The following is a 25,946-nucleotide window of genomic DNA, read 5'->3' as shown; positions in this document are numbered from 1 at the left end:
ATGATTAAGTTTCACTTTCTTTTTGTTAGAGAAATTGTTGAAAACGAAATGACTCATGTCTCCATCGACAACTTCAAAGAAATTAAACAGTTAAAAATTCTGTGAGTTTTACAATTAACCAAGTGATGACCAAGTTGTGAAACGGACCTTGCTACCTTAAGGTGTAATATTTGACAATTGAAACATTATGAAAACACTTCAAATCGATGCTTTTATTGTAAAAGCATCTTACGTTATTTGCAACTCACCGGAAATGCTTTCCTGACAGCAGATTGATTATTTTCTGAGTGGGAGTAAGTTTGTAAAGAAACTTTAGTGCTGCGTCGGCGCAGGGCATTTCAAGATATTTGGTGTCATTCTACATTGAAACTCTGATTGGTTGAGAGCGTACAGTCAATATACAAAAGCGTGCGAAGTTGACATGATAACCGATATATCCATCAGGTATTGGGTTATCATGTGGAGTTCAAAGTCTGACTAGTTTCCAAGCCCCTCGTCAGTGTAACGTCCAGAAACTTTTGCAAAGTCAGAGAGAAATGTCTTCTTTCGCAGAGTTTTTTAAAAATGTACATTAAAACAGATAATGATTTCGCTTTTCCCATGATATCATGGGCTGCAAAATCCTGTGTCTGCTTTAAATGCCTCAGCCTCCGGCTTCGGCAGATAACTCAGACTTCAGCATTATGATATATCATGACCAATCTTATCCAATATTTAATTATTATCAAGTGAGTTGGTGATGTAAATTGGCCACCCTGAATAGCCTCAAAAGCGGACGCCTGAGCATTAGCCCTTCGTACAAGAATAGAGGAATTGTAAGTTGTAGGTGGTTTAGAAACAGGAAAAGACGCTTCGCGATTAGAGGGAACCTGATCACGAAATAAACACGAATAAATTAGTTAAATGAAGGACTTCGTTGACATTGTGGGATTAAGAGAGCCTATTTGAAAGATTACTTTTTGTTGTGGAGTTTTGTGGCTTTTGATCACTACATTTTAATTTCCTAATTTAATTTCCAGGTATATGCAGTATAACAAGATGAGGGAGATTCCATATGGTTTTTTCGATATGTTGAAGGATATACAACGAGTGTAAGATTTTGATAAAATTCATTCGCAAATCATTAGTTTTTGAGCAAAGCTATACATTTTGAATACACAACATTTTGGGGAAATTCAAGTTTTTGCAAAAAGAATGGAAGACTTGGATTCTTAAAAAAAATATTTTGTATAAGTCAATGGATAACTCCAGCCATCAGTTACTGATATATTCTTAAAAGCAAGTTCTTGTCGACAAGGTCTGTGAAGTTTTAATGAAATAACTTCAGTGGATGATATTTTACAATTGTAGGAGTCTCGACACAAATCTGTTGTGTTGCCATATGCACAAGGAGGACGCTGACTGTGCTTTCACGTACAACGACGACCTTGCCAACTGTGAGAGCATGTTTAAGAATTCTGCCCCAAGGAAGAGTATCTGGGTGATAGGAGTATTTTCTCTGGTTGGTGCAGTGTTTGTTGTCACTTGGCGAGTGATCTTTAAAGAAAAGAACGTGTTTCAGTCCATCATGTTGCTCCACTTAGCAGTATCCGATGGTTTGATGGGTATTTACCTGATCTCTCTTGGCACTAAAGATCTGTTGTGGAGAGGAGAGTATTACTTGCATGACTTCCAGTGGAGGTCTGGTTTGTCTTGTCAAATAATTGGAGCGATCTCCCTTCTGTCAAGTGAGGTGTCGGTTATGATGATGACACTGATATCTGCTGATCGGCTTAAAAATGTTGTGTTTCCTTACCAAGGTGCTTCTCTGAAACCAAAGGCGACAAATATCCTGTGCATCATCATATGAGCAATTGGCTTCCTTATGGCCTTTTTGCCTATGTTTGGTATTCAGTATTTTGAAGACCCATTCAGGTACCATAGTTACTATGGTAGAAGTGTGGTATGTCTGCCCTTGCAGCTTACTTCTGATAAGCCGGCAGGTTGGGAGTATTCTGTCGCTCTCTTTCTCGCTTTGAATTTTGCTTTTTTCTTGTTCATCATGGGTGCTTATCTCATGATACTAGTCAAGTCTTACTTGTCTAGCCGGCGACTGGCCCGTCAGGGTACTGAAAGAGAGATCCAGGCCAGAAGAGCAAACTTTAGGAGGGAAACGGCTCTTCCAAGGTGGGTGTTCTTTATCATCCTGAGTGATTGTGTGTGCTGGATGCCGGTGATAGTGATTGGTATGAGGACCATCATCGAGAAGTCTTACGAAGCGCAAGGAGACCTCGCTGTCTGGATCGCTGTATTTGCCCTTCCGATCAACCCGGCCTTGAATCCTATCCTGTACACCTTGTCAACAGAACAGGTGCGTTATGCGCTTTTAATCCATTATAAGTAATCAAGATAATAAAATCCGTAAGTAGACTTATAATGGCTAGGTACAGGAAGGGTAATGGTTTTCAGCCGACTATAGGCAGTGTATAATATTGCTCAAGACTGCTTTGTTCACCTGCAATTGATACTGACAATGTTTCAAAAGCATTGGACAACAGAAATTCGTCAGTTTCTATTTTGTCATCGGAGCTCAGCTCAAGGCAGTGAGCGAAATCTCGATTATTTTGTATCCAGGTCAGAGGCATTCTGAAGAACAAAATGGAAAAAGTCTGGAACTACTTGAAGACCGTTTTCACCTGCTGTGGTCGGGATCAGGAAGGTGCGATATAATTATTAGCTCCTGATAAGAAATAAACCGAAGAACGATGTAAACCAACAGATTGCTGCAAACAAAGTTTATTGATCTATTGATTTATTCATTCAGTCACTCAGTCATAAATCAATTCACTCATGCATGCATAGAGGCATTCATTTAATCATTTACTCGCTCGTTCGGTCCATCGTTCTTTTATTGGTCAGTTCATTTGTTGTACGAAATAAATATTTCTTGACTCGATCATTGACTTTTCTTCGTTGTTTTTTTTAAAAGGCCAAGGAGATGGGGAACAACCGAACCAACCGGGAGTAGAAGACAATGGACAACATGGCGGTGAGGGAGGTAAATCCTAACCCGTATTTCTAGAAATATCGTGAAAACTATAAACGAGGGAAATAAAGGGCAATCTGTCACTAAAAATATTTTTTTATGTCTTCTCTCTTCTTTGTATGTTCCCTGTTTTTTTTTTCTTTTTTCTTTTAATTTTAAAATTAAAGGTCGAGGAGAGGGAGAGCAAGTTAACCAGCACGGAATGGAAGAAAATGGAGAACATGCGGGCGAGGGAGGTAAAAACCTTTCAGATGTCAGTTAACATATCATACAAAGTTCAAACGAGGGCAAAGGGTTAGTCTGTGTACATTTTTTGAGTACAAATTGAGGGTGAAGAAATCGAACTGGCGAGTATTGGTGTGCATCATCCACAACAGGGTAAGGCTACAGTTTCTAATTCGATGTCGAGTTTTCAATGCTATTCTGTTAGTTTATATTGTACCTGTGTTCCTCTATAACTGAAGGATCTATGACTTTAGGATATTTTCATACACACAAATAAATTTTATCATTATCGTTTTAATTACTCAACCTTTCTTGTCTATTACGTTTTAGTAGTTTGAAATTGTAGATCTCGTTCTGCGTTCGTCACAAAAAATCCTTCGTTTTATCACTTATTTGTTTCTTGGCTCGTTCACAATTTTTTCTTTGCTTTCTTTAAAAAGGCCAAGGAGATGAAGAACAACGGAACCCACAGGGCATGAAAGACATTGAACGACATGGCGGCTTGGGAGGTAAGACATTTTTTCCTTCTAGTGAACACAGTACGGACATGAAAACTGTGAATGACAACACAGTGCAATCTCTGACTATATTTTTTATTAACTATTTTTTTCAAGGGGAAGTCGAGGGTGTAGTTATCGAACTGGCTCATGTTGATGTGCGTCATCCACAACAGGGTAGGCTAAAGTTTCTTCTCTAATGTCATATTTATGTAGATAAAAGTTCCGTACTGAAGTTTTCGTTGCTGTTCTGTTAGCTTGTATTGCCAAGACTCTACAATATGTTGTATTGATGATAGTTTTTATTTTGTTTTCTACTTCTGGAGGGATCTGGGTCAGATGGATATTTTCGTACACACAAATCAATACAGTTCATTTACATCATTATAGTTATCCACCCCTCATCGTTCATTACGTTAGTTCTAAATTCTATGGATCTCGTGTTCTAACACAATTTTGTAAGGTTTAAAAGTTTTGAAAAATTTCTTTGTTATTTTGTCTCCAGTTATTGTAATTATTTGAAATAAAGAAAAACAAAATAGTCTGACTTGATTCTGAAACAATCTCTAATAATTAGATAATGGAAAATAAGGTAAAATATTGTTCATTAGTTTAAAATAGAAAGAATGACAGTGTTTACCTTTTTGTTTCAAGGAGTACTTGATGAAGCCGAAAGAATCGAACCGGCACCTATTGAGAATACTGATCTAAATCAAGGTAACTTGTCTTAGCTTCTTTATTAAAAATGTATAGCCAACCTTGTTTTTTTTTTTAGAAAATTGACCGCTATTCTTTGTTTGTTTGACAACTCATTCAGTGTTACTGTGGTAGAGATACACAAACCTTCTAAGGTCTATTAAGCTCTCCTGCGTATCGATCAGTTCAGAGTCTCATTACCTCCCTTAGGTATTGCCAAGCTCTAAATGAAGTAAATTTTTAATTTCACAGTTGGCTTTCTTACCACTATAACTGGTGGTCAAATCAAAGAATATCAATTATCCTCAAACAGGACTAAGAGATGAAATTTTTAAATGCAAATGAGCGAAATTTGCATTAAAAATTAAGATTATGCATAACAGGTGGCGGCCAAAATGAACGGCAATAAGTATGAAAACATCAAGTTGAGTATAGATTTACGTAATTCTCATTTGGGAGCTTTAACACTCTTCTGCAATTCTTTCAAGAAAATTGCCAAGCAAAAAATAATAAAAAACCCCAAACACTTAAGAAATCCCAAAGTTTGACATGAATCTATTATGTGCAATATTACAAGTGTTTGATAACTGGTAATTGAAATGTCACGAGCACGAAAGCAGGGTATTTCGGGTCTTTTGTCCGTTTTTTATTTGGCTTTGGGTTCGTTTCGCAAACAGTGCGATGTTCTGTTGCGAATTTTGATGAGTCTCGATAGAAAAGAGAAGGCCATTAAATATACCCGATGCAAATTTCTTTGGCAAAAAATGAGTTTTTCATGTAATAATTACTTCCACTTTATTATTCCATCCTCTTTGTTTCGCCGACATTTTGCAAAAAAATTGTAATTTTTTCATTCTTATTTTTATTCATTTTTCCTTTATTTGCCCTTTCATCAAATAAACAAATTTTGTTACGAATTTATTTGGAATACCTCGGTAAAATAAAACAGCAACAACAAACAAACCAACAAAGCAAAACGAAAGCAGCCAATTCGGTTTATTTCTCCAGCACTACCTCGCGGATTACCCTACAGTTATCTATTTATTTGTGTTTTTCTTACATTTAGAGTGTCGTTAACCAGTTTCATCAAGTTAAGCAGTTGCCACAGCGCATTAAGTACCTTATCAAATATGTAATTTTTACTTTGTTTTTTTTTTTTTTAATGTTAGGAAAACGGAACAAGAGTTTGAAAAAAGGGGACAGTAAATTCAGGCATTCCACCGCAAAGAAGTAAGTGGTGAGAAGGGGGATATACACAGGTTCAAATTCCTCCAGAGATATAAACTGTCCGTATAACAAAGTTGACGGACGTTTCACTGTCAAACTAACTGCTGAATTATTTGAATTACTGACTTATTTGCAAACTAGCTAGCTCCTTAACCTACTAGCTAAACGGTTGAAAGAGTGACTGTCACTAGCGGACTTACCTCACTGACTAACTGACTCACTAACTTCCTTACTCACTGATTAACTAGCTGACGGACTGACCGAATTACTGACAAAAATGAGTGAGCAACTGATAAACCAACTAACTGACCACTTGAATGACTGACCAAACGAATGCTGAGCAATCGTCAGAACAACTGATTGACTGTTTCACTGACTGGCTAACTGCGTGCCCAACTTAACAGCCAACCGAAACATCGATTGATAGTTTATTTTATTGACTGATGGATTGACTGATTAACTGACAGAACGGGGCTTTTTACATAAATAACTATTTTGTATAGGTAATCACATGAGGCCAAGTACTATTAAGGATTAATTGCACGAGAGTTTTCAAAATTTTCCAAAATTGCCCGAGTCGCGAAGCGACGAGGGCAATTTGGAAAATTTTGAAAACTCAAGTGCAATTAATCCTTAATAGTACGAGGTCTCATGGGATTACTGGTTTATCAATAAAGGGCAAAATTATGCAACGGATTAGCCAATCATTAACAGGTAATCATGCCCTCTCTTGATTACTAAAAATGCCCTCGAGTAAGAAAAAATGCCCTCTCTCTCAACCAATCAGCGCTCAGTAATTTTGCCCTTTATTGATAAGCAAGATAATAGCGATTGAACATTTCTTTTCTTTTCCTTGTTTTGCTTTTGTTTTGTTTTGTTTTGTTTTTTTTTTTAACAGAAAAAGGGAAAAATCAAGATCAATGCGTCAAAAGTCATCTTCGGCTACCGAAGCTGTCGATGAAGAACACATTTTTTTGAAGAGGACACAAAACTGTAGGCAGTTAAATTCGAGGAAATTTTTATAAGTTTTAAGCAATTTAACAAGAAGAAATGGTAATTAGAAATCGGTAATCTCGTCATTTGTTTTTTTATTAAGCATATAAGATACTTAAGATAGAAAAAAAACTGTTTTGTTAACTTTGTGTCTATTTAGATGTAAAGGAGGACTTAGTTATAGTGAACCAATCAGTGTGCGTTGCTTAGTTAAACCAAATTTCACTGGATCTTAAGCTGTCTTTAAAAAAAACCCGACAAAACGATTTTTTTCTAACGATAAGCTATAAGTTTTCAGATTTAGACAATTTAATTGATGTTTTAATGGTTTATGAGTTAGTGTTTCATATCCATGACTTATGTGGTCTCCATGGCCACTTCACATAATCAGTGACATCATCTTGTGGATCGTGTCTACAGTCACGAGAAGTTTCAGCTTCCCTCACCTAAACAAAAACACCCATGTGGTTGGTTGGGATCCTTTAAGACATCTGCTACGAGGAGTCTTTTGAGGGCAGATTAAGACAGCTGGAGTTGGAAAGCGCATTAAAGGTAGAATTAAGTAATTGAATTGTGTTCGTTGACTTAAGATGAGAGGATGTAATACCAAGAATTGTTATGGGAAGTCATCATCAAATATTAGTTTCTAGAATGCCTTTTCATTGTGACTTAGAGGTTGTGTAGCTATGATGCCATTCTACCAGAAGTTTAGTGTTTTAGGCTTGCGGAATGTTCTAAAATAAGTTTCAAGAATTCAGTAATCTAGGAGTAATTATGTGTTTCAAGCTAAACTGAGAGAGAGAGAGTTTCTGTGTTGTACTTCAGAGATTGCGCATTTAAAAGAGATTGGGAAAAAACAATGAGTTTGGGTCAGTGGAGAACTAAGGTACAGTCTATAGTGGTTTGTAGAAGATAATCACTGTATTGCCTAAAGGAGTAGCTTGTTAGTAACCATTTTCACACATTGTTTAACAACGTAGTTCGGTTTGTAGTAGTGTAGCATTCTTTCTGTCTGTTAGAATATACCGTGACAAGAAATTCAAAAGTGGTTTTCAAGAGTTTTGATTTAATTCTTGCTCATTTTTCCTGCTTCATTATGTGCTTCATTATAAGAACAATACCAGGTTTTTCTTCATATTTTCTGCAGAGTTCAGAAAATGCATGCTTTCTGACTCATTGAATTATCTAACAAGTCGACCCTCGTTAAAAACAAAAATAGTAACCTATGCGCTTATATGGGATATGAAAACTTTAGTGAGTGAAGTTTTAGTAGCAAATTGATAAATTGGCATATCAAAGAATGTATAAGTTATAATAGCACTATTGAGCTCATAGAGGTTGATTGAAAAAAATGTTTTTAGTAATTTAATAATAGCATAAATGATGTATGCAATTGGATTATTACTGTCATTATTTTAATAAAAATAAAAATAACGCGAGGGATCATAAACACCTTGGCTGTTTGAATTTGTGTTTATTTTATGTACTTGGATATTTGGCAAATGAAGCAAGTGCATCCGATGTCTCACATCAGCTACAGCGACCAACATAATCATGCAAATGGTCAAGCTCATCATATTCATTAAAATGAATGGAACCATATACATAAAAATTAAGTGAAAGAGAAGTAATGAAAAAAGGAAAGAAAACAAACAAAGACGCTGTCCAAAACAACTCACTTACTGTCTTCCTTTCCCCGTGCTCACTCTGTAATAGTTTAAAATGCTCCTTCCCTCTCACTCTTTTATAAGCCGATTGCCTCCCCATTCTCTTAAAAAACTCAGTTACTAAGTTTTTTAATCAGAAAAAATGTTTCCTGGTGCGGTATCTTTTAAAGCTGGACATTCTTACTGAGTTTTTTAATAACCTCTAACAACCTCCTTCATTCCCCAACGTTTTGGAGACCCCTCCCCCCTAAATATTTCTTAAGGGGGGAGGGTGGGGAATGTCAGTGTTCGTTCTGTTCTCAAAACTAACAATGTTACTATAAACGCCGCTATTATGTTCGTGATTCATGCCGTGTCGATCACATTTATGAAAGTGTAAAACTAGCTGAAGGCGCATTTCCTGACGTAATATCTAGCACAGACGTCTATGAATGTCGTCCTTATTGACTTGAAATGAATGGCCATGGAAACCGCTTTCTTAAGAAAGTTAATTTTAGGATAATGATCTGGAACAGCTGTATACAGACCTACTGTAAATTAATTCATTGACGTTTTAAGCCTTTCGATCTGAATCGAAATGAGCGAGTAACGAAAAAATATTTTAGGTATTTATTCCTTTTTCCATATTTAAGAGAAATAGTATGTAAGTTTCGAACTTTTTAAAAAAATCGCGGCCACTTAACCTTGATGATTTGGCTGAAATTTGGCATGAAGGCTAATTTTAGGGTCCTAGGCACGAAATGGTTATTAAAAAGTTCCAGTTGCTTTTGCTTGGCAAAAAATCGATTAAGCCGACCAAGTACGCCCATCATTTCCCGCCAACACGGCGTATCGAAGGTGTTCTTATACCTTTGACTCCAGTCCTGTCGTAAAGATTTCCTAAAATCTCTTGAATTAGATAAAAAGATCTACCCTTTTTCTTCACATTTATTGGAAAAAATATGGGAGATGACAGATTTTGATTACAGGTTATCTCGACGTTCGGCGGTCGTTTTGCTTGTTAGCCTGATATCTTCAATGTTACCTCGATCCAGAAGTTGCCCTTTATTTGGAAAAATGTTTGTTTATGGATACATTGATTCAATTAATAAAAGAATGGGGAAAATCTAAAGGTCAAAGGAGAAAAGTTATAGTTATAAATTATAAATCAAGTTATAAATTATTTGGGACCAGCTCCTAAATCAGCTCACCGGTCAGAAATAAAGTCCAAGTACTTATTTCTTCCAGAATGAAAGTAAATTCTAGAAGTTTTCCTCATATTACGGAAGTATCTGTTGATTTTTGGCAAAAGCAAATATGTCTGAGCGACATTGTTGCAATGGGATCAATATTTGGTTACCCAAAGAATGTAAACAATCGATCCGGTATTTCAGCTTACGGCAAACGGGAAACAGCTACTTGACGTTTCACATGTGCCATTTGCCGTCTTCACTTCTTGCATTTAGGGTGAGTGGTGACTGTTTTTCTATGCTCTCATCGATTACCTTCAGAGCGCTCAAAAACCAACTTTCCATTTTTGTAGTCGAACCAACTTCACACATGCCCACCAAAAAATTGAATTTTGAAACATCATGCCAAGCATGGCGATCGCCATTATCATGCTAACCAAAACTATAACAAAATTTTTGAACGTGATTGGTTGTCACCAGCCCGGCCCATTTGAGCACTAATAGTACAGTGTATGTGTCATGCTTGTAATTGGACAGTGTAATGGGACAGTTAAAGAGACCACGTGGACAGAACGCGTCAAGTGCGACAGAACGCGTCAAGTGCGACAGAACGCGTCAAGTGCGCGTGCTATTGTCTCGCATTTTTGCGAGTTAACTTTTTTTTTTTTTTAAATGAAAACGCATAAGCGATGTCAAGTTTCTTTCTCAAATTTTGTCATAGTTTTGATTAATTGATAACAGGACAGCATGTCGTCCAATTTTGTTGGTGATCATATTCATGATTAACAAATCGGACTCCCCTTTCGCGGTCGTCCGATTTTTTCAATCACTCGTATGATTACAGACCGAATTGGACTCCACTCACTCCTATTACCAATATTAATGGTATAGGAAAATTCTGATTAAAAAGGTTTTATGGGACGGTCTCAGAATTTTCTCAAAACTACAGGATTTTGAAATTCGAGATAATACCTTGCTGCTGAATCACGTAATCTTAAATGAAATGGACTCAAAACGTTCTTCCTTACGAGTTTTATCCGTTTCATTGCCGTAGCTTCCTTACATCAATCGACCAGTTCTGTTTTTTTCTTTCCTTAGCCGCCATCGCTCAACGCATGTAATTTGTGATTCTTCCACAATTGAATTTCAAATCTTTACTCATTTTCACCAGCACGGCGCTTGCGTGTCCATCCTTCATACCGATAAGATCGACTTCCCACTTAGCTTCGTTCATGCGCTTTAATTTCGCCTCCAGATCTCTGAACCTTGAGAACGGAAATGGCTTTTCATTTTAAAAAGCATGGTAAATTCACATCAAGCCGGCTGTTCTTGACATTTCAGCTAACCAAAATAGCTTTGTGCTGGTTTTGATTTACCTGTCGAACTTCGTAAAATAAACGCATTCAGTTACGTTGGAATTGTCGCAGGTTAAACTTTAATTTGCCAATTTTTTTTTAAATTTGTTTTTCTTGCTCTTTTTTTTAAGATGCTGGTTCTTCACAAGGCCTCTCCGTTCTTAGAATGGACAGGAATATTCATATTTGAGTTCCTAACGCTTTTTCCTTCAAATATCTTCATCGACAAATGGCTAAATACAATAATCAGATAATACTACTTAACTAGTTGCAAAAACTTAGATATTTGAATGCTTTATCGTGTGTTTATTTGTTTTTTTTTGTTTATTCTCAATAGCGCCATTCTCAGAAATGGCGAAATTGAGTAAGGTTGAACCATCACCACCACAGCACTCTAAAGGAGATTTTATGTTCTATCACCAAAAGTGTATCAGTGAGTACAACTAAACTTTTTCCAAAATGGCCATTCGAGGAATATCAATTAAACTTACTGAAGCATTTGAATTAGCTACAAAGCTTACCAAGAATATCGATTTTAAAGTCTTGTTTGTTTGTTTGTTTTTTTTAATTTTGCTGGTACTGTTTTCACAACACAGAAACGGTGTTTCAGATGTAGTGAACAAACACTGCAAGAAAAGATTTTATGTTTATGTAATCGATACAAGCATGGGTAGCTTAGTGCTCTCAGATGTTACCTGAAAACATGATGGATTTTATGTTTACAAAGATTTTTAAATTGATCAGGACCATCAACATTTCCTTGAATGTGATCGCTAGACGAACCACCGTATCTTTTACCTATTTTTTTGCAATGACTCCGATTTTATTTTCAGGTAAATGACCAAATTGGACAAGAAATCAAATTAAATATCCAACCTTTACAGAGTAACACTGATGGCAGACATTCTAATCTCCAGAGATTTCTTAGTGAGAGGGGTGTTGTCATGTGGATACGAAAAGGTTACTGTGAAAAAAAAATTAAACTACAAAATTACAAATATCTTCTGTATCTTATTCTATAACAGAAAATCTCCCCCGGTATATAAAATGTCCCACTGAAGATATTGAAAATCGTCATGACGAGCGTTCGCTTCAGTTAACTTTGACTTCCCCAAAACTTAGGAAAATGAAGAGATCCGATCAATCGCATTGTGGTTTTGAAATAAGTACTAAACGTCTTACAACGATAAGTAGTCAAAGTCTTACTCCTCAGAGTTCAAAGATGTCTAAACGCTTGAAATAAGAGAAGAAATCCTTAGTAATGCTTACGGTCGAAAGCCATTAAACTAAGCGATATTTCAAAAAAAAAGTTGGTTACATATTAATTAACCTTATCGTATCGATAACGAAGATAGTTATTAATTATTCTTGAAGTTCGCATGAAAGAATATATACATCCATGAAATATATTGAACGTTGAGGTGTCTGAGCTTGACATGTGTTATCCAATTCCTTCAAAACATTGTATAAGTTACAGAACAAACACGCTTGTCTATATCTGCAAGTATTCTGCTATAGCCGGGTCAGCTTATTCTGAATAATTCTAACATGAACATGTTCAGCCCCAAGGCTTCGAACATAAATCACCAAAGCACGATCATAGTTTATTTTAGCCTGCTTATCGTGACCCTGACCATTGCAAGCATCACCAATATTTTCATACGTTTTTCCAACTTTAAGATGATCAGGTCCGAGCTGTTTCAGACGAATATCCAGTGCACGTGCATGGTAGTCTTTTGCTTGCTGGAAATCACCTAGATCATTGTATACATTTCCCAGGTTATTGTAAGAAGCTGCGACACGAGTATGTTTAGGTCCGAGCTGTTTCAGACGAATGTCCAGTGCACGCACATGATAGTCCTTTGCTTCCTTGAGATCACCTAGATTTCTGCATACAGTACCCAGGTTATTGTAAGAAGCTGCGACATCTACATGCCTAGGTCCAAGCTGTTTCAGACGAATGTCCAATGCACGTGCATGGCAGTCCTTTGCTTGCCGGAAATCACCTAGATATCCGCATACAGTACCCAGGTTATGGTAAGAGGCTGCAACACGAGTATGCTCAGGTTCGAGCTGCTTCAGACAAATGTGCAGTGCACGTGCATGGTAGTCCTTTGCTCGCTGAAAATAACCAAGCTCACTGTGTAAGGTACCCAGATTATTGTAAGAAGCTGCGACATCTACATGGTCAGGTCCAAGCTGCTTAAGACGAATGTCCAGAGCACGTGTATGGTATTTCTTTGCTTGCTGGAAATCACCCAGATAACTGTATACAGTACCCAAGTTATTGTAAGAAGCTGCGACATCTACATGCTCAGTTCCAAGCTGCTTCAGACGAATGTCCAGTGCACGTGCATGGTAGTTCTTTGCTTGCTGAAAATCACCTAGATCACTGTATGCAGTACCCAGGTTATTGTAAGAAGCTGCGACATCTACATGGTCAGGTGCGAGCTGTTTCAGACGAATGTCCAGTGCACTTGCATGGTAGCCCTTAGCTTGTTGGAAATCACCTAGATCACTATATACAGTACCCAGGTTGTGGTAAGAAGCTGCAACATCTACATGGTCAGGTCCGAGCTGTTTCAGACGAATGTCCAGTGCTTGCGCATGGTAGTCTTTTGCTTGCTGGAAGTCACTCACATAACTGTATACAGTACCCAGGTTATTGTAAGAAGTTGCAACATCTACAGGGTTAGGTTCAAGCTGTTTCAGACGAATGTCCAGTGCACGTGCATGGTAATCCTCTGCTCGTTGGAAATCACCTAGATCACTATATGCAGTACCCAGGTTGTTGTAAGAGGCTGCGACATCTACATGCTCAGGTCCAAGTTGTTTAAGACGAATGTCCAGTGCACGTGCATGGTTGTGCTTTGCTTGCTGGAAATCACCAAGGTTTCTGTATACAGTACCCAGGTTATTGCAAGACACCGCAACATCTACGTGGTCAGGTCCGAGCTGATTCAGACGAATGTGCAGTGCACGTGCATGGTAGTCCTTTCCTCGCTGTAAATCACCTAGATCACTGTTTACAATACCTAGGATATTGTAACAAGCTGCCACATCTTCATGCTCCAGTTTGTGCTGTTTCCGACGAATGTCCAGTCCACGTGCATGGTAGTGTTTTCCTTGTTGGAAAATACCTAGATTAGGGTATAGAGTACGCAGATTGTGGTAGGAAGCTGCGACATCTCCATGATTTGGTCTAGGCTGTTTCAGACGAATATCCAGTGCCCGTCCATGGTAGTCTTTTGCTTGTTGAAAATCACTCAGATTTTGATGCACAATACCCAGGTTGTGGTAAGAAGTTGCAACATCTACATGGTCAGGTCCGAGCTGCTTCAGACGGATGTCCATTCCCCTTCCATGGTAGTCTTTTGCTTGTTGAAAATCACTCAGATTTTGATGCACAATACCCAGGTTATTGTAAGAAGCTGCGACATCCACATGCTTAGGTCCAAGCTGTCTAAAATGCATATCCAGTGCACGTGCATGGTAGTCCTTTGCTTGCTGGAAGTCACCTAGATCACCATATACAGTACCCAGGTTATTGTAAGAAGCTGCGACATCTACATGGTCAGGTCCGAGCTGTTTCAGACGAATGTCCAGTGCTTGCGCATGGTAGTCCTTTGCTTGCTGGAAATCGCCTAAATAACTATATACAGTTCCTAAGTTATGGTAAGAAGCTGCGACACCTACATGCTCAGGTCCGAGCTGTTTCAGACGAATGTCCAATGCACGTGCATGGTAAACCTTTGCTTCCTTGAAATCACCTAGATAACTGTATACAGTACCCAGGTTATTGTAAGAAGCTGCCACATCAACATGTTCAGGTCCAAGATGCTTCAGACGAATGTGCAGTGCACGTGCATGGTGGTCCTTTGCTTGCTGGAAATCACCTAGATTACTGTATACAGTACCCAGGTCATTGTAAGAAGCTGCCACATCAACGTGGTCAGGTCCGAGCTGTTTCAGACGAATTTCCAGTGCCCGTGCATGATAGCCCTTTGCTTGCTGAAAATCACCTAGATTACTGTACACAGTACCCAGGTTATTATAAGAAGCTGCGACATCTACATGGTCAGGTCCGAGTTGTTCCAGACGAATGTCCAATGCACGTTCATGGTAGTCCTTTGCTTGCTGGAAATCACCTAGATCACTGTATACAGTACCCAAGTTATAATAAGATGCTGCGAGATCTACATGGTCGGGTCCGAGCTGTTTCTGACGAATGTCCAGTGCACGTGCGTGGTAGTCTTTTGCTAACTGGAAATCACCTAGATAACTGTATACAGAACCCAGGTCATCGTAAGACGCTGCGTCGTCTACATGCTCAGGTCCGAGCTGTCTCAGGCGAATGTTCAGTGCGCGTAAGTGGTAGTCCTTTGCTTGCTGGAAACCACCTAGATTACTGTATACAGTACCCAGGTTATGGTAAGAAGCTGCGACATCTACATGGTCCGGTCCGAGCTGTTGCAGACGAATGTCCCGTGCGCGTGCATGGTAGTCCTTTGCTTGCTGGAAATCGCCTAGATCACTGTATACGGTACCCAGGTTATGGTAAGAAGCTGCGACATCTACATGGTCCGGTCCGAGCTGTTTCAGACGAATGTCCAGTGCACGTGCATGGTAGTCCTTTGCTTTCTGGAAATCACCCAGATCACTGTATACAGTACCCAGGTTATTGTAAGAAGCTGCGACATCTACGTGGTCATACCGGAGCTGTTTCAGACGAATGTTTAGTGCATGAGCAGAGTAGCTCCTCGCTTCCTCTAAGTTACCCTTACATTTGTGTGTGGTTCCTATCAAGAGGTAGATTTTAGCTTTTCCTAGAGAGTCGGTTGCGTCATTTAAGTGTGTAATTTCCAAGGCCACTTCGAAGTAGTTCATTGCAGCTTCGTATTCACAATGGTGTAAGCACATATTACCTAGGATCGGAAAGCCATTAAGATAATCTTGCAAGGATGTAACACCCGTTTTGCTGATTTGAGATAATTCTTGTTTAGAAAACAGATACTTAGCTTTCAAGATCAATTTTCTTAAGTGGGGAACAATTTTTGAGCCGATGATAAAGGTATCTAAGTCATCGAACTTAGCGAAGGATGCAACAGCCCCAACGACAGCTTTGATGCATAAACGCTTTGCATAATTTGCTTTTAAACAATCAAGTACATAACGAACGACTCCATGTACTCAGATATAGACGCTGTCTCCTTCTTCTTCAGATAATAACAATGAACATCGATTTATCCTTGATCCGATCCACTCTTTATCAGTAAATTCTTCATCCATTTCCATGATGTAATTGACAACGACGTCTTGAGGTATTGGCTGAGGTGAACAAAGAGCAAGAAAAGTGAACAGGTGATTAATAACTCTGTCGGTCGCCATCCCTTCTTTCACTGCAAGTGTTATTGCTGTTGTCATGGACTTCTGGTAGCTTGGATTTGTCTCAGTAAGGATAGTCTCTGTTCTACTTCGTTGACCGCCTGCAACTTTCTCCAGGTAGTCGCCCCAGCCAAAGTTACCAGATACTTTACTCTGTCGAACTTCTCGCACATAAATTGCGGCACTCGCTAAGGCAAGAGGTTGATAGTCTAATGCCTGTGCAATTTTATCTTCCATTTCGCCATCATTCACTCCTGACAGGAGTGTTAACAATGAGCGGGCATCGTTTGGATGCATTCCCTTGCTGACTGGGACATGCCGGACCGCAGAATTTTTGAAAGGAATAGAAACAGCGTCTTGCGTTGTTATCAGCAACTGGCCTCTTACCCAGTGTTCGTCTCCTGCATCTGGTAAGTGTCCATGTATTTGAGAGACATTAGAGACGTTATCGACTACCAGCAGCCATGACGTATAGTAAGAAATTCTCGCGCCTATCAGCGTTTTAAGCCTCCTAATCTTTTCATCTGCACATAGGTCTGTGGAGTTGAGAGTGTTTGTAACTCCATACTCTGGACATTTACAGTGTCGAGCGAAAACGACATAGGATTCCAAAAGGGTTTCTGAATTTTCAGCATTCAGGGTCATAACAAACGAAGTCGCAAAATGATTTTCTTTGACTTCGTCGTAAAATCGCTTGGCTACCAAACGGGCCAGCTGAGATTTTCCACTTCCCGGATTTCCAGATATAAACAAGGTGGTTAGAACATCATTATTGGCACATTTAAGGGCTCTCAGCTCTTGGGCAATTTTACTAACCTCAGAATCGCGGTCAGTGACTTCGTGTGTAGGTTTTGGGGGAAGAATACAAAAGGGAGACATACTTGTAAGAAGCTGCTGATCAAGGAGCTGTCGCTGCTCCTCTTTTTCCAGCAGCTCCTTATCCCTCTCGAGAAGTTCATTATATTTTTCTTGAAGTTTCTTCTCCTTCTCTTGAACGTCTTGATTAAGATCGTCCACCTTCTTCAAGATATTTGTCAATTCTTCCGTTGGGAAACTTGTTTGAGTTTGGATATCATGGATTTTCTGGGTGGGAAGACCGAGTGCAAGAAATGCATTTTCAACTTTTAAAATCACACTTTGGAAATCTTTTTCTGAAAGGTGTCCTCGCGGCATATGCCCAAAATCTTCATTACGCAGTTTCCTGAGGTCATTTACGGGTGATTTAACAGTTGGATTCAGGCGATTGATGCAGTCTGAATAAAGAATGGCGTAAAACAGCATGGTGCAATCCCATTCAGCTGTGTCACCGTTTTTCATGGTTCTAAGGAGACGAGCGTTTCGGTTTCTGTTTCGAGGGGATTCGCCATTCCAAAAATCCAGTCCATTGTTAGGTTGATCTTTCCATTCTCCCCATGTTCTCCGGTAACGATTGTCCCATTCTTGTTTAAAGATAATTCGCAAGCCCTCTGTTAGTACATCGGTGACAACATAGCAAATTCTGTAGAAGTTTAATTGCTCTGTAGAGTATTCCAGTGCAGTGGCCATTTTTAGTCAGACCCTATGAAATATCACAATTTATTATATTGTTAGCCCATTCACCCAGGCGCTACAGTCTGTTCTGTTGCCTTTTTCAAGGGTGTCACATTATAAACCAAAAAGGATGATCCTTTAATGGGGGCGTGATAGCTAAAAAGAACCGCTGTGGAAGTCGTTATAACCATAGCAATTTCAAAACAGTTGCAATTGACGGGGAGATTGATTAATGGATTCAAAATTGAATTACTATAATAAATGAAAAACATGGGAACAGAGCTAACTAGAAGCTGAAGTGCGTAAAATTGATACTCAAGCCCAAGTTCTCATGCCAAATAGTCCATTCTTAAAGTGTCTAAACATAATTGCATTTCATAACAGAAATTTCTATGTTATTCAATTCGACTCATTTAGGGGCATAAAGCTACAAAACCTGACTTATTAAATTTCCAAGTAACCCAACCGAAACCATAAATTCCTAGCGGAGTATTTCATCACTTTTATATTCATTCATTTGTTTGTTTATTCATTTCTTGGTTGACTCCCACGCCCTAGCCATTTTAATTTATTAAGGAACTATTTTCATTTTTCCCGTAGCAAGGTATTTGTTTTAATGCCACCTCCAGATTTTGATGGTCGGTGTCAGATCCTGCGATGTCATTGTTTGATTGTTGTTTTGCGCTAAAGAACTATAAACATAACAAAGCTAACCTTAGTTTAGTTACCGAGAGTGGTTGAAGGCTCGAATCTTGACATTGCTTAGTTGAGCATTGACCTTAGTTTAGTTGATAGCCAAGATCGACTTTTTTTTTTCGCAGTCGTGGTCGTGCAAACTGCTATCCCCCACTTCAAGCATATGCAATAGGCTGAAGTATGTTAATAGCTATTCACCGAAGTGAAGGAGGCTAGTGATAGATATTTACCGAGCTGCGAAGCGGCGAGCGTCGACGCTAAGATAAATATCTGTTTTAGAATGTACTGAAAGAGTGAGATAACATAGCTCAAAAAGATGATTTTAGCTCATTTGATTCCAGCTCGCGTTGCTCGGAGGTCAATAGTAGGTTAACAATTATTTCGGGAGCTTGCGTTGGATATGAGATGATAAATAGCAGCGCTGAGTTAGCTATAAACATCTCGTATCCAAAAGGCGCGAATGGAATGACTGTTTATCAAGAGAATATTAACACGATATTCTCTTAGTTTCATTAATTTTTTTCATTAAATCCAAACGTTTGGATATTTAGAGCACTCTTTCAGCTCCGCGATGATTGGTGCTATGCATTTCCATATAAGGTGACTCTGAATATGGGCTGATAACCGTAGATGAGTAAACAGTTCAGAACACTAGAAATAGAATATTCGGAGTTGGAAATTTAATAACACAAGATATTCGAAGTTTGTTCGGTCATGAATAGCCACTCGGAGCGCGCCTTCAAAGCTATCCTCTGTTTTAGTTTATAGAAATATTCATTGTCCTTCAAACATTTTTCCTTCGGGCGCTATTAAAAGGTTAACACCTACCAAAAGCCTTAACTGCGTGAATAGAATCCTTTCAGTATCTCTCCCGGTGATTTTGAGAAGGAAAAAATTAATTGCTTTTCAGAGACCCAAATCTTTTACGCAATGCGGATTTAAAACGCTGCACATCTCGTACACAGTATAAAATATTCTGATCATTATCATGTCTGTAGAGTACTCATAAGTCAGGTGAACACTCTCATTCCTTTAATTCAACAGCATTTTATTCAATAATCAAGACAATGTATTTAGCGTATAATACTCGTAATCAGTTATTTTACTTTCACTTTTGAGAGTTGATTTACGGCTTGATTGGCAGTTCCTTACAGCTGTGACGCTGTGTGACATTATGTAACGCAATACACTACATCCTTCCTAGACAAAGCTATTAGGCTACTATTTAAATCATAATTAATTATTTCTAAACATTGCAAAGCATTTAGTAATATACAAAGTTTTCATGGTCCTTTGTGAACTTAACTGTCCGTCCGAACCGGGTTGTTACACTCGTGTCATTCTGAGTGGCTTGACTATGTTAGATGTTGCTTGGTAAGACATCAGAATTTTAGGTAATTCCCCCTTTCTTGAATTGCCTACAGAAATGGCAGCTCGGAAATTTTTCTTAAGGTACCTGTGAAAACGTTATGGTTTTCGATTGCTTTTTGCATAATAGGGTGAGACACGAGCGTGTTTAATTCCACAGGATTTGAGAAAAGCTTCGAACTCTGCGCGCACGAATTGTTTTCCATTCAGTCAGAAACTAATTCCTCGGGAAAACCAAATCTGGCAAATATGTCCGTCAATACTCGATTGACACTGCTTTAAGTGATTTCTTGCAACAAATGCGCTTCCGGATATGAAGAATAGTAGTCACTGCAGGTCAGAATAAATTTCCTGCCAATTGGATCAACTTTGTCTACTGCGCCTTTTATCCAAGGACCACCAGGTAGCGGTAAAGGTTGAAGAGGCGTGTACTTGTTCAGTGGTTGATTCAGAACATAAGCGCGACAGTTTTTGATCATGATCTATTTTTTCGTCCATGCCAGGCCAAAAGAATCTCGACCTAAGAAATTGTTTAGTTTTCTCAATACCCTGATGAGTTTCGTGTGATAGTTTGAGAATTTTCTTGCGCAATAAAAATAGAACTACAATTCGGTTCCCTCTCAAAATCGCTCCTTCATAAACAGATAATTTATCTTTGATTATCTTAAATGGCTTAAATTTATCATCGCGCGACATTCTGCCGCTTTGAATTTGTGCAATTAACTTTGACAATGTGCCATCTTTTGTTGTTTAGCGCCTCATATCTGACAGAGTGATAGCTTGCAGATCTAGCATGTCGCTATTGTACAGAAATCGCACATAGTTCTCGCAAACAGTGCCGCTATCGGAGTGGTTATCAAACTTTGACGGTAATCGAGACAGCGATTCTGCTGTGTTAGCTTTCCTGGAATATGCGGGATATTAAAGCTGTGCTGATGTAGACTCCAGGCTAAGCGTTGAATATGCGGGGGCAGGACCTTACTGGACGACGGATCGAACGTGCTCAAAAGAGGTTTGACATCAGTTAGTAGCGTAAATTGTATCCCAACAAATAGTTGTGCAAGCGTTCGACTGCCCAGACACATCCAAGCGGCTCACGTTCGATTTGGGAATATCTACGCTCAGTACGCGTCAATGATCGACTTAAGTAAGCAATTGGTTTTTTTTGGCCTCCGTTTTGAACTTGAAGTAGGATAGCTCCTAAGCCTACTGGACTAACATCAGAGATAACATACGTGGGAGCATTTAGACGAAAGCATGCGAGAACGGGCTCACAAGACAATGCTTCCTTTAGAGCCTCCAATGCCTCTCTTTGCCTCTTTTCCCATGACTATTTCTCTTCGCTTCGGGTGAGCTTTCCTAGAGGTTCCACGATGTTCGCGTAGTTCAGTATGAATTTCGCAACATAACCGCACGTTCTGAGAAATGACCGGAGATCAGATACATTCTCAGGTGGTAACGTAGCTTTGATTGCTTCGCACTTTTTAGGATCGGGCTTGATACCGTCGGCAGATACTACATGAATTAAAACCGAGATCTTAGTAACGCCAAATTCGCATTTACTTTGGTTGAGCCTAAGGTTCCTTGCGCGGCATCGTTCGAAAACTTTACGGAGTCTGTCGGCAAGCTCTGCCATCGTGGCAGCGTGTATAATAACATCGTCGATCGATATTTGTACTCCTTCGATTCCAAACAAAATCTGTTCCATCATCTTTTGGAAAGCTTCGCTTGTATCACTAAGACCGAAGGGAGTACGCTTAAATCTATAGCAACCTTTTGGTGTTATGAATGTAGTCATGTACCTAGATTCTTCAGCTAACGGAGGCTGAAAGAAACCACACTTAGCATCTACTTTGGGTAGTACATAACGTTCCCAAATAATGGCCTTGTTGACTTCCCTGAGGTCACAACATGCTCTTAATTCTGGTTCTCTGGAAAAACAGGATCAAGGTTTACCGGATCAAGGATCAAGGATCAAGGATCAAGGATCAAGGATCAAGGATCAAGGATCAAGGATCAAGGATCAAGGATCAAGGATCAAGGATCAGCTCAAATAAATTAAATAAATTAAATAAATTAATAGGCATGATTGATTGCTCATCTTCGTGACTCAGTCAAGATCTTCCGCATGTTAAAGCGAAAATAAGAGAAAATACTAAATACTGAAAAAGCCATACCACTTTGTGGAAATGCCAATTTTCGCCTACCGATTATTAGGACTGCTATTGAAGACTGACAACTACAGAGCGGGTTTACTTGTGCATATACGACATTAATATGAAATTTCTAATATCTCGAGTGTCGGTATGTGATTGCGTCTCTGACTTCCGTAGCAATTTCAAAACACGAAGCCGTTTTTGGCGACTGCCGGAGTGAACAGCAAATTATCAGCGGCTTTAACTTCATCTCTCCAAATTTTTACTGACCCCATATCCTTAAAAGAAAAGCAAATGGAATGCATCTGAAAAATCACTTGCTTAGAGGAAGACGTTTAGTCGTTTTTCCGACAGGATTTGAAAAGAGACATGATTCGGAAAGTGAGAAAACTGTATCGCCCCACTGAGTTATTGCTGTGAGTCCCCTGGAGTGTACATGGAGGCAACAAGTCGAAAATCACAAGAACACACACTGGATAATTGAATCAGTTCTTAGTCTTGTGTGATTTTTTTTTGAAGAAAGTACCTGACGACTAACGAGGAAGAATTGTTTTTCTTTTTTTTTTGTCACCAGTAGGCAGAAAATTTAGTCCCACACTTTTGATCACTTATGAAAAAATGAACGACCTTCACCTTTGCCAATTCTATTTATTTAATTTATTTAATTCATTTCTAACTGATCCTTGATCCTTGATCCTTGATCCGGTGATCCTTGAACCTTGATCCGGTGATCCAGTGATCCTTGATCCGGTTTTTCCAGGAAAGCTTTAATTCTCCTGATTTCTTGGGAACTATCACTAAGTTCGACACCCACCGAATAGCTTCATTGACCTCCTGGATAACGTCATCTTCGAGCATTCGATAGAGCTCGTTGTTAACAGCTTCAATTTGGTTAAAGGGTATTAGTCTTAGATGCTGACTAACTGGTTTAACACTGGAATCAATGAAAATTTTATTTTCGAAGTTGGTTAGTTTCCCTATTCCATGAAAAATTTCGTCAAAAATCGCGAAGCAAAGAATCTAACTCACTATTTCCGCTGGTCTTAGGGGGGCATCTACTTAGAGGTGACTCTAAATGACCCTCTATATCATACAATTTGGCTGTTATCATGCTCCTACCTATTTTAAGAGTAGCAATAAAATAACCCTTACAATTTAATGTATCCTTTTGTCCATAAGCGACAAATCGCTTTTTAGTTCTTTTCAGTTCGTAACGGTTGAACTGGGATTTGGACAATTGAGAGGTGATATTGCTCTTACATCCGGTATCCATTATCATTTTTGTCTTCCTTCCATTTAAGTTGACTTGGACTGAGCTATCTTAATTTTTTATTGAGTACACAGGTTCACTCTCATCGTCAGAACTTCTTCGTTAATCCATCCTGCTCTTAGGTTGCGTACTTTCTTCTCGGTTCTCTTTCGATTCTTGCTTGACTTCTGGTTACTGTTCCAGTTTGAACGGCGCTGGGATTTCTCAGTCGATTTACACACCCTGGCAAGAATAATCATTTTTCTACAGGCGTTACACCCCGAGTTAATCGCACCACATTCATCAGGACTTTGTCCATCCATTCCGCCGCATCGTTAACACGTGAAGTTCTTACAGTCTCTGGTTCCGTCCAGTTTTCTAGTGTACATTCGATCCACTGGTATCGGGTTTTCTTTGGTTCCTTTCGCAATCAAAGTAGCATCCTGTTTTGAGGTTTAGTCGCTTCTCGCTATCTTGATGGTCTTTCTTAAGTCTGGATCGTCTCGCTGTAGGGGATTTTGTCGAAGGCAGTTCGATGCACATTTCTCCACGATCTGACCTCGAATCATTTCTTCTTCTTACGCGCCAAAATCGCACGTCTTTGCTAGTTCTCTAAGGGCAGTGAGATAGGTATCGATCGCCTCATCCAGCCTCTGTCCTCTGGATCGGAACTTATATCTTTCGGAAACCACGTTTCGTTTTGGGGCGAAGTAGTTTTCCAATGCTTCCTTGGTTTCGTCCAGCGTTTCATGACCGCCGGGCAGAGTGTTAAAAATAATTTGAACTGCGGGACCGAGGCAGTACAAAAGAGTCGCTCGTTGGAAAAGGTCGTCCTTCTTCGTTAGTTCAGAGGCAAGGACATAAAGGTCAAACGTATTAACCCGATTCCTCCTCTCGCAATACAAATCGGCTGCGTCTACATTGAACGGTAATGGGGATTCAAGCATGGACCGTTCCATTCGTAGAGGAGTTTCTACCACTTCTATGTCTTCGTTTTCTTCTGTGAGTTCTGGAGAATCCTCGTCGCCAGTTTGTAGAGTGCTCATAAGTCAGGTGAACACTTTCATTCCTCTAATTCAATTGTATTTTATTCAATAATCAAGATAATATATTTAGCGTACAATACTCGTAACTTATGACTGGATTTACGACATTATTGGAAGTTACTTACAGTAGTGACGCTGTGACATTATGTAACGCAATACACTACAATGTCCATTAACTGCATCAAATAAATTTGTCAAAAGCCTTCCACGAAGTTCGACTTTTCTAGAGGCACAAAATATATAAAGAGCGGTTCCGAGTTGGTTCTTGGTTTTTTCCTCTTAAAACTACCGAAGCCACAGATGAGGAATACACATCTCATTTAATAAGATTTTACTGAACATCACGTACGTATTAAGAAAAGGTGAATTTATACGAATATTGCTGTAGGTAGAGAAAAAGAAAACTTTCTTTTGCCGTCAACACACGTTTCGGACGAATTGAAATCCAGCTTTACTAACCACAAGAGAATAAATGCATCAAAATGCTGGCCTCAGGGCAGCTCATGATGTAAGAGGTTTGTGTGCTTTAATAAGTTTTTTTGTTATTGTCGTGACTTGTGGCCAAAAAGTCACGAACATCGATAGGTTTAGGCATAGTAGGTATTTGTTTTTTTTCTGTTTGCTTGTTTTGTTTAGTTTCGCTGTTTTTTTTTCTTCCTAATTCTTTATCAGTTTCGTATGCCTGTGGGTTAATCACTCCTGTTCAGCGTGGTAACAGTAGCGAGGAACATTTCTTGAATTCTGATTTTACTATTATTTTGTTTAGCATTTATTTCAGTTTTTTTTTTCTTTTAGTATTTCGCGATGTCAAAACTGCCTAAAGTTGATAACAAATAAGATCCTTCAACTTAGCTGTCATCAGTTGAGCTCGAGTTTCCTGTCCTTGAGCGACCTTGTTTGAAAGCAGGTTCCTTTAAAGATCCACTGTTATATTCCATGGATCAGAAATAACTCTCAATTTTAACAGATTTGACAGAAGCACAATGTGCTTTTCAACCGGGAAGCGATGCAAAAAACGATAAATTAAAGGAGTTTTTTACTTTTTTACTGACTACTCCTCGATATCTGTTCTACGGATTTCTTTATTTCCATTGCGAGGTTCTTTGGTTTTTTTTTTTTTAGCGACAGAAAACGACAGAACAAACACATTTGTCCCTGGTCGATGACAATCAATCTTTCACTCTAATTGGAACTACTTACTTAGTATGAACAATTTTCAAAGTCCGTGGAAAAACCACATTCAATCATCTGATTTGTTAACTTTGATTTCTTCTTTATTCGTAGCATTTCGACCTGTTTTGTTGTTTACTCGGAAGCTGTAATTTGAACTCAAATAGCAACACGAAAGAGAAAACAATTTTTGGTTCCCAGAAGGTTTTAGTCATCTCGAACAGCAAGCATCAGTGCCTATTTTTGTTCCTCTAAATAGGCACAGAAGGAGAATCAAAATGACCTAAGAAATTGTAAATCTTTCATTAGGATTTTGAATGTTTGAATGGATTTCAGCAATAGAATTTTAGCCTCATGGTGCTTGGTTTCACGGTTGAGCTTTTCCGGTATTTGTTGATAACATTCAAGAAACACGATTGATTGATTTCATAATCAAAATATTATGTTCTTGAATGTGCAAGGATTTATTTCCTTACATATTACAGGGGCAAA

General features: G+C 38.8%; 2 protein-coding genes and 2 pseudogenes across 10 annotated transcripts in view; 2 read left to right on the top strand and 2 right to left on the bottom strand.

The window, feature by feature from the left end:
• LOC149050902 (uncharacterized) overlaps positions 1-25,946 on the bottom strand; it is a 182,267-nt gene that overhangs the window by 19,090 nt on the left and 137,231 nt on the right. The gene's annotated exons all lie outside the window — the stretch shown is intronic.
• The window catches only part of LOC149050895 (G protein-coupled receptor GRL101-like), a 227,358-nt pseudogene continuing 202,567 nt past the window's right edge, over positions 1,156-25,946 (top strand). Inside the window, exons 1-5 of the transcript XR_016184117.1 lie at positions 1,156-2,350; positions 2,614-2,698; positions 2,969-3,037; positions 3,193-3,261; positions 3,344-3,403. The product of XR_016184117.1 is annotated as a G protein-coupled receptor GRL101-like (transcript). The remainder of the gene's footprint in view (positions 2,351-2,613; positions 2,699-2,968; positions 3,038-3,192; positions 3,262-3,343; positions 3,404-25,946) is intronic.
• LOC113674163 (uncharacterized) lies at positions 3,691-6,935 on the top strand. The gene is made up of 5 exons (XM_089197964.1): positions 3,691-3,759; positions 3,865-3,924; positions 4,402-4,464; positions 5,613-5,673; positions 6,569-6,935. The coding sequence occupies exons 1-5, from the start codon at positions 3,726-3,728 to the stop codon at positions 6,693-6,695; spliced, it is 345 nt and encodes a 114-aa protein (XP_089054090.1). The 5' UTR covers positions 3,691-3,725; the 3' UTR covers positions 6,696-6,935.
• LOC149050914 (uncharacterized) lies at positions 12,367-17,790 on the bottom strand (annotated as a pseudogene).

This window comes from Pocillopora damicornis, chromosome 2 (genome assembly GCF_964200805.1).
Source record: "Pocillopora damicornis chromosome 2, jaPocDami1.2, whole genome shotgun sequence".
NCBI classification, from domain to species: Eukaryota; Metazoa; Cnidaria; class Anthozoa; order Scleractinia; family Pocilloporidae; genus Pocillopora; species Pocillopora damicornis.
Note: the sequence above shows the minus strand (reverse complement) of the source record. Positions and strands in the feature narration are given on the sequence as shown.

Bases quoted from the DNA above. Each gene is read 5' to 3' on its own strand.
- LOC113674163 (XM_089197964.1), top strand. From the start codon at position 3,726: ATGAAAGACATTGAACGACATGGCGGCTTGGGAG. The intron at 3,760-3,864 runs GTAAGACATTTT...ATTTTTTTCAAG, and splicing joins ACGACATGGCGGCTTGGGAG to GGGAAGTCGAGGGTGTAGTT. The intron at 3,925-4,401 runs GTAGGCTAAAGT...TTTTGTTTCAAG, and splicing joins TGTGCGTCATCCACAACAGG to GAGTACTTGATGAAGCCGAA.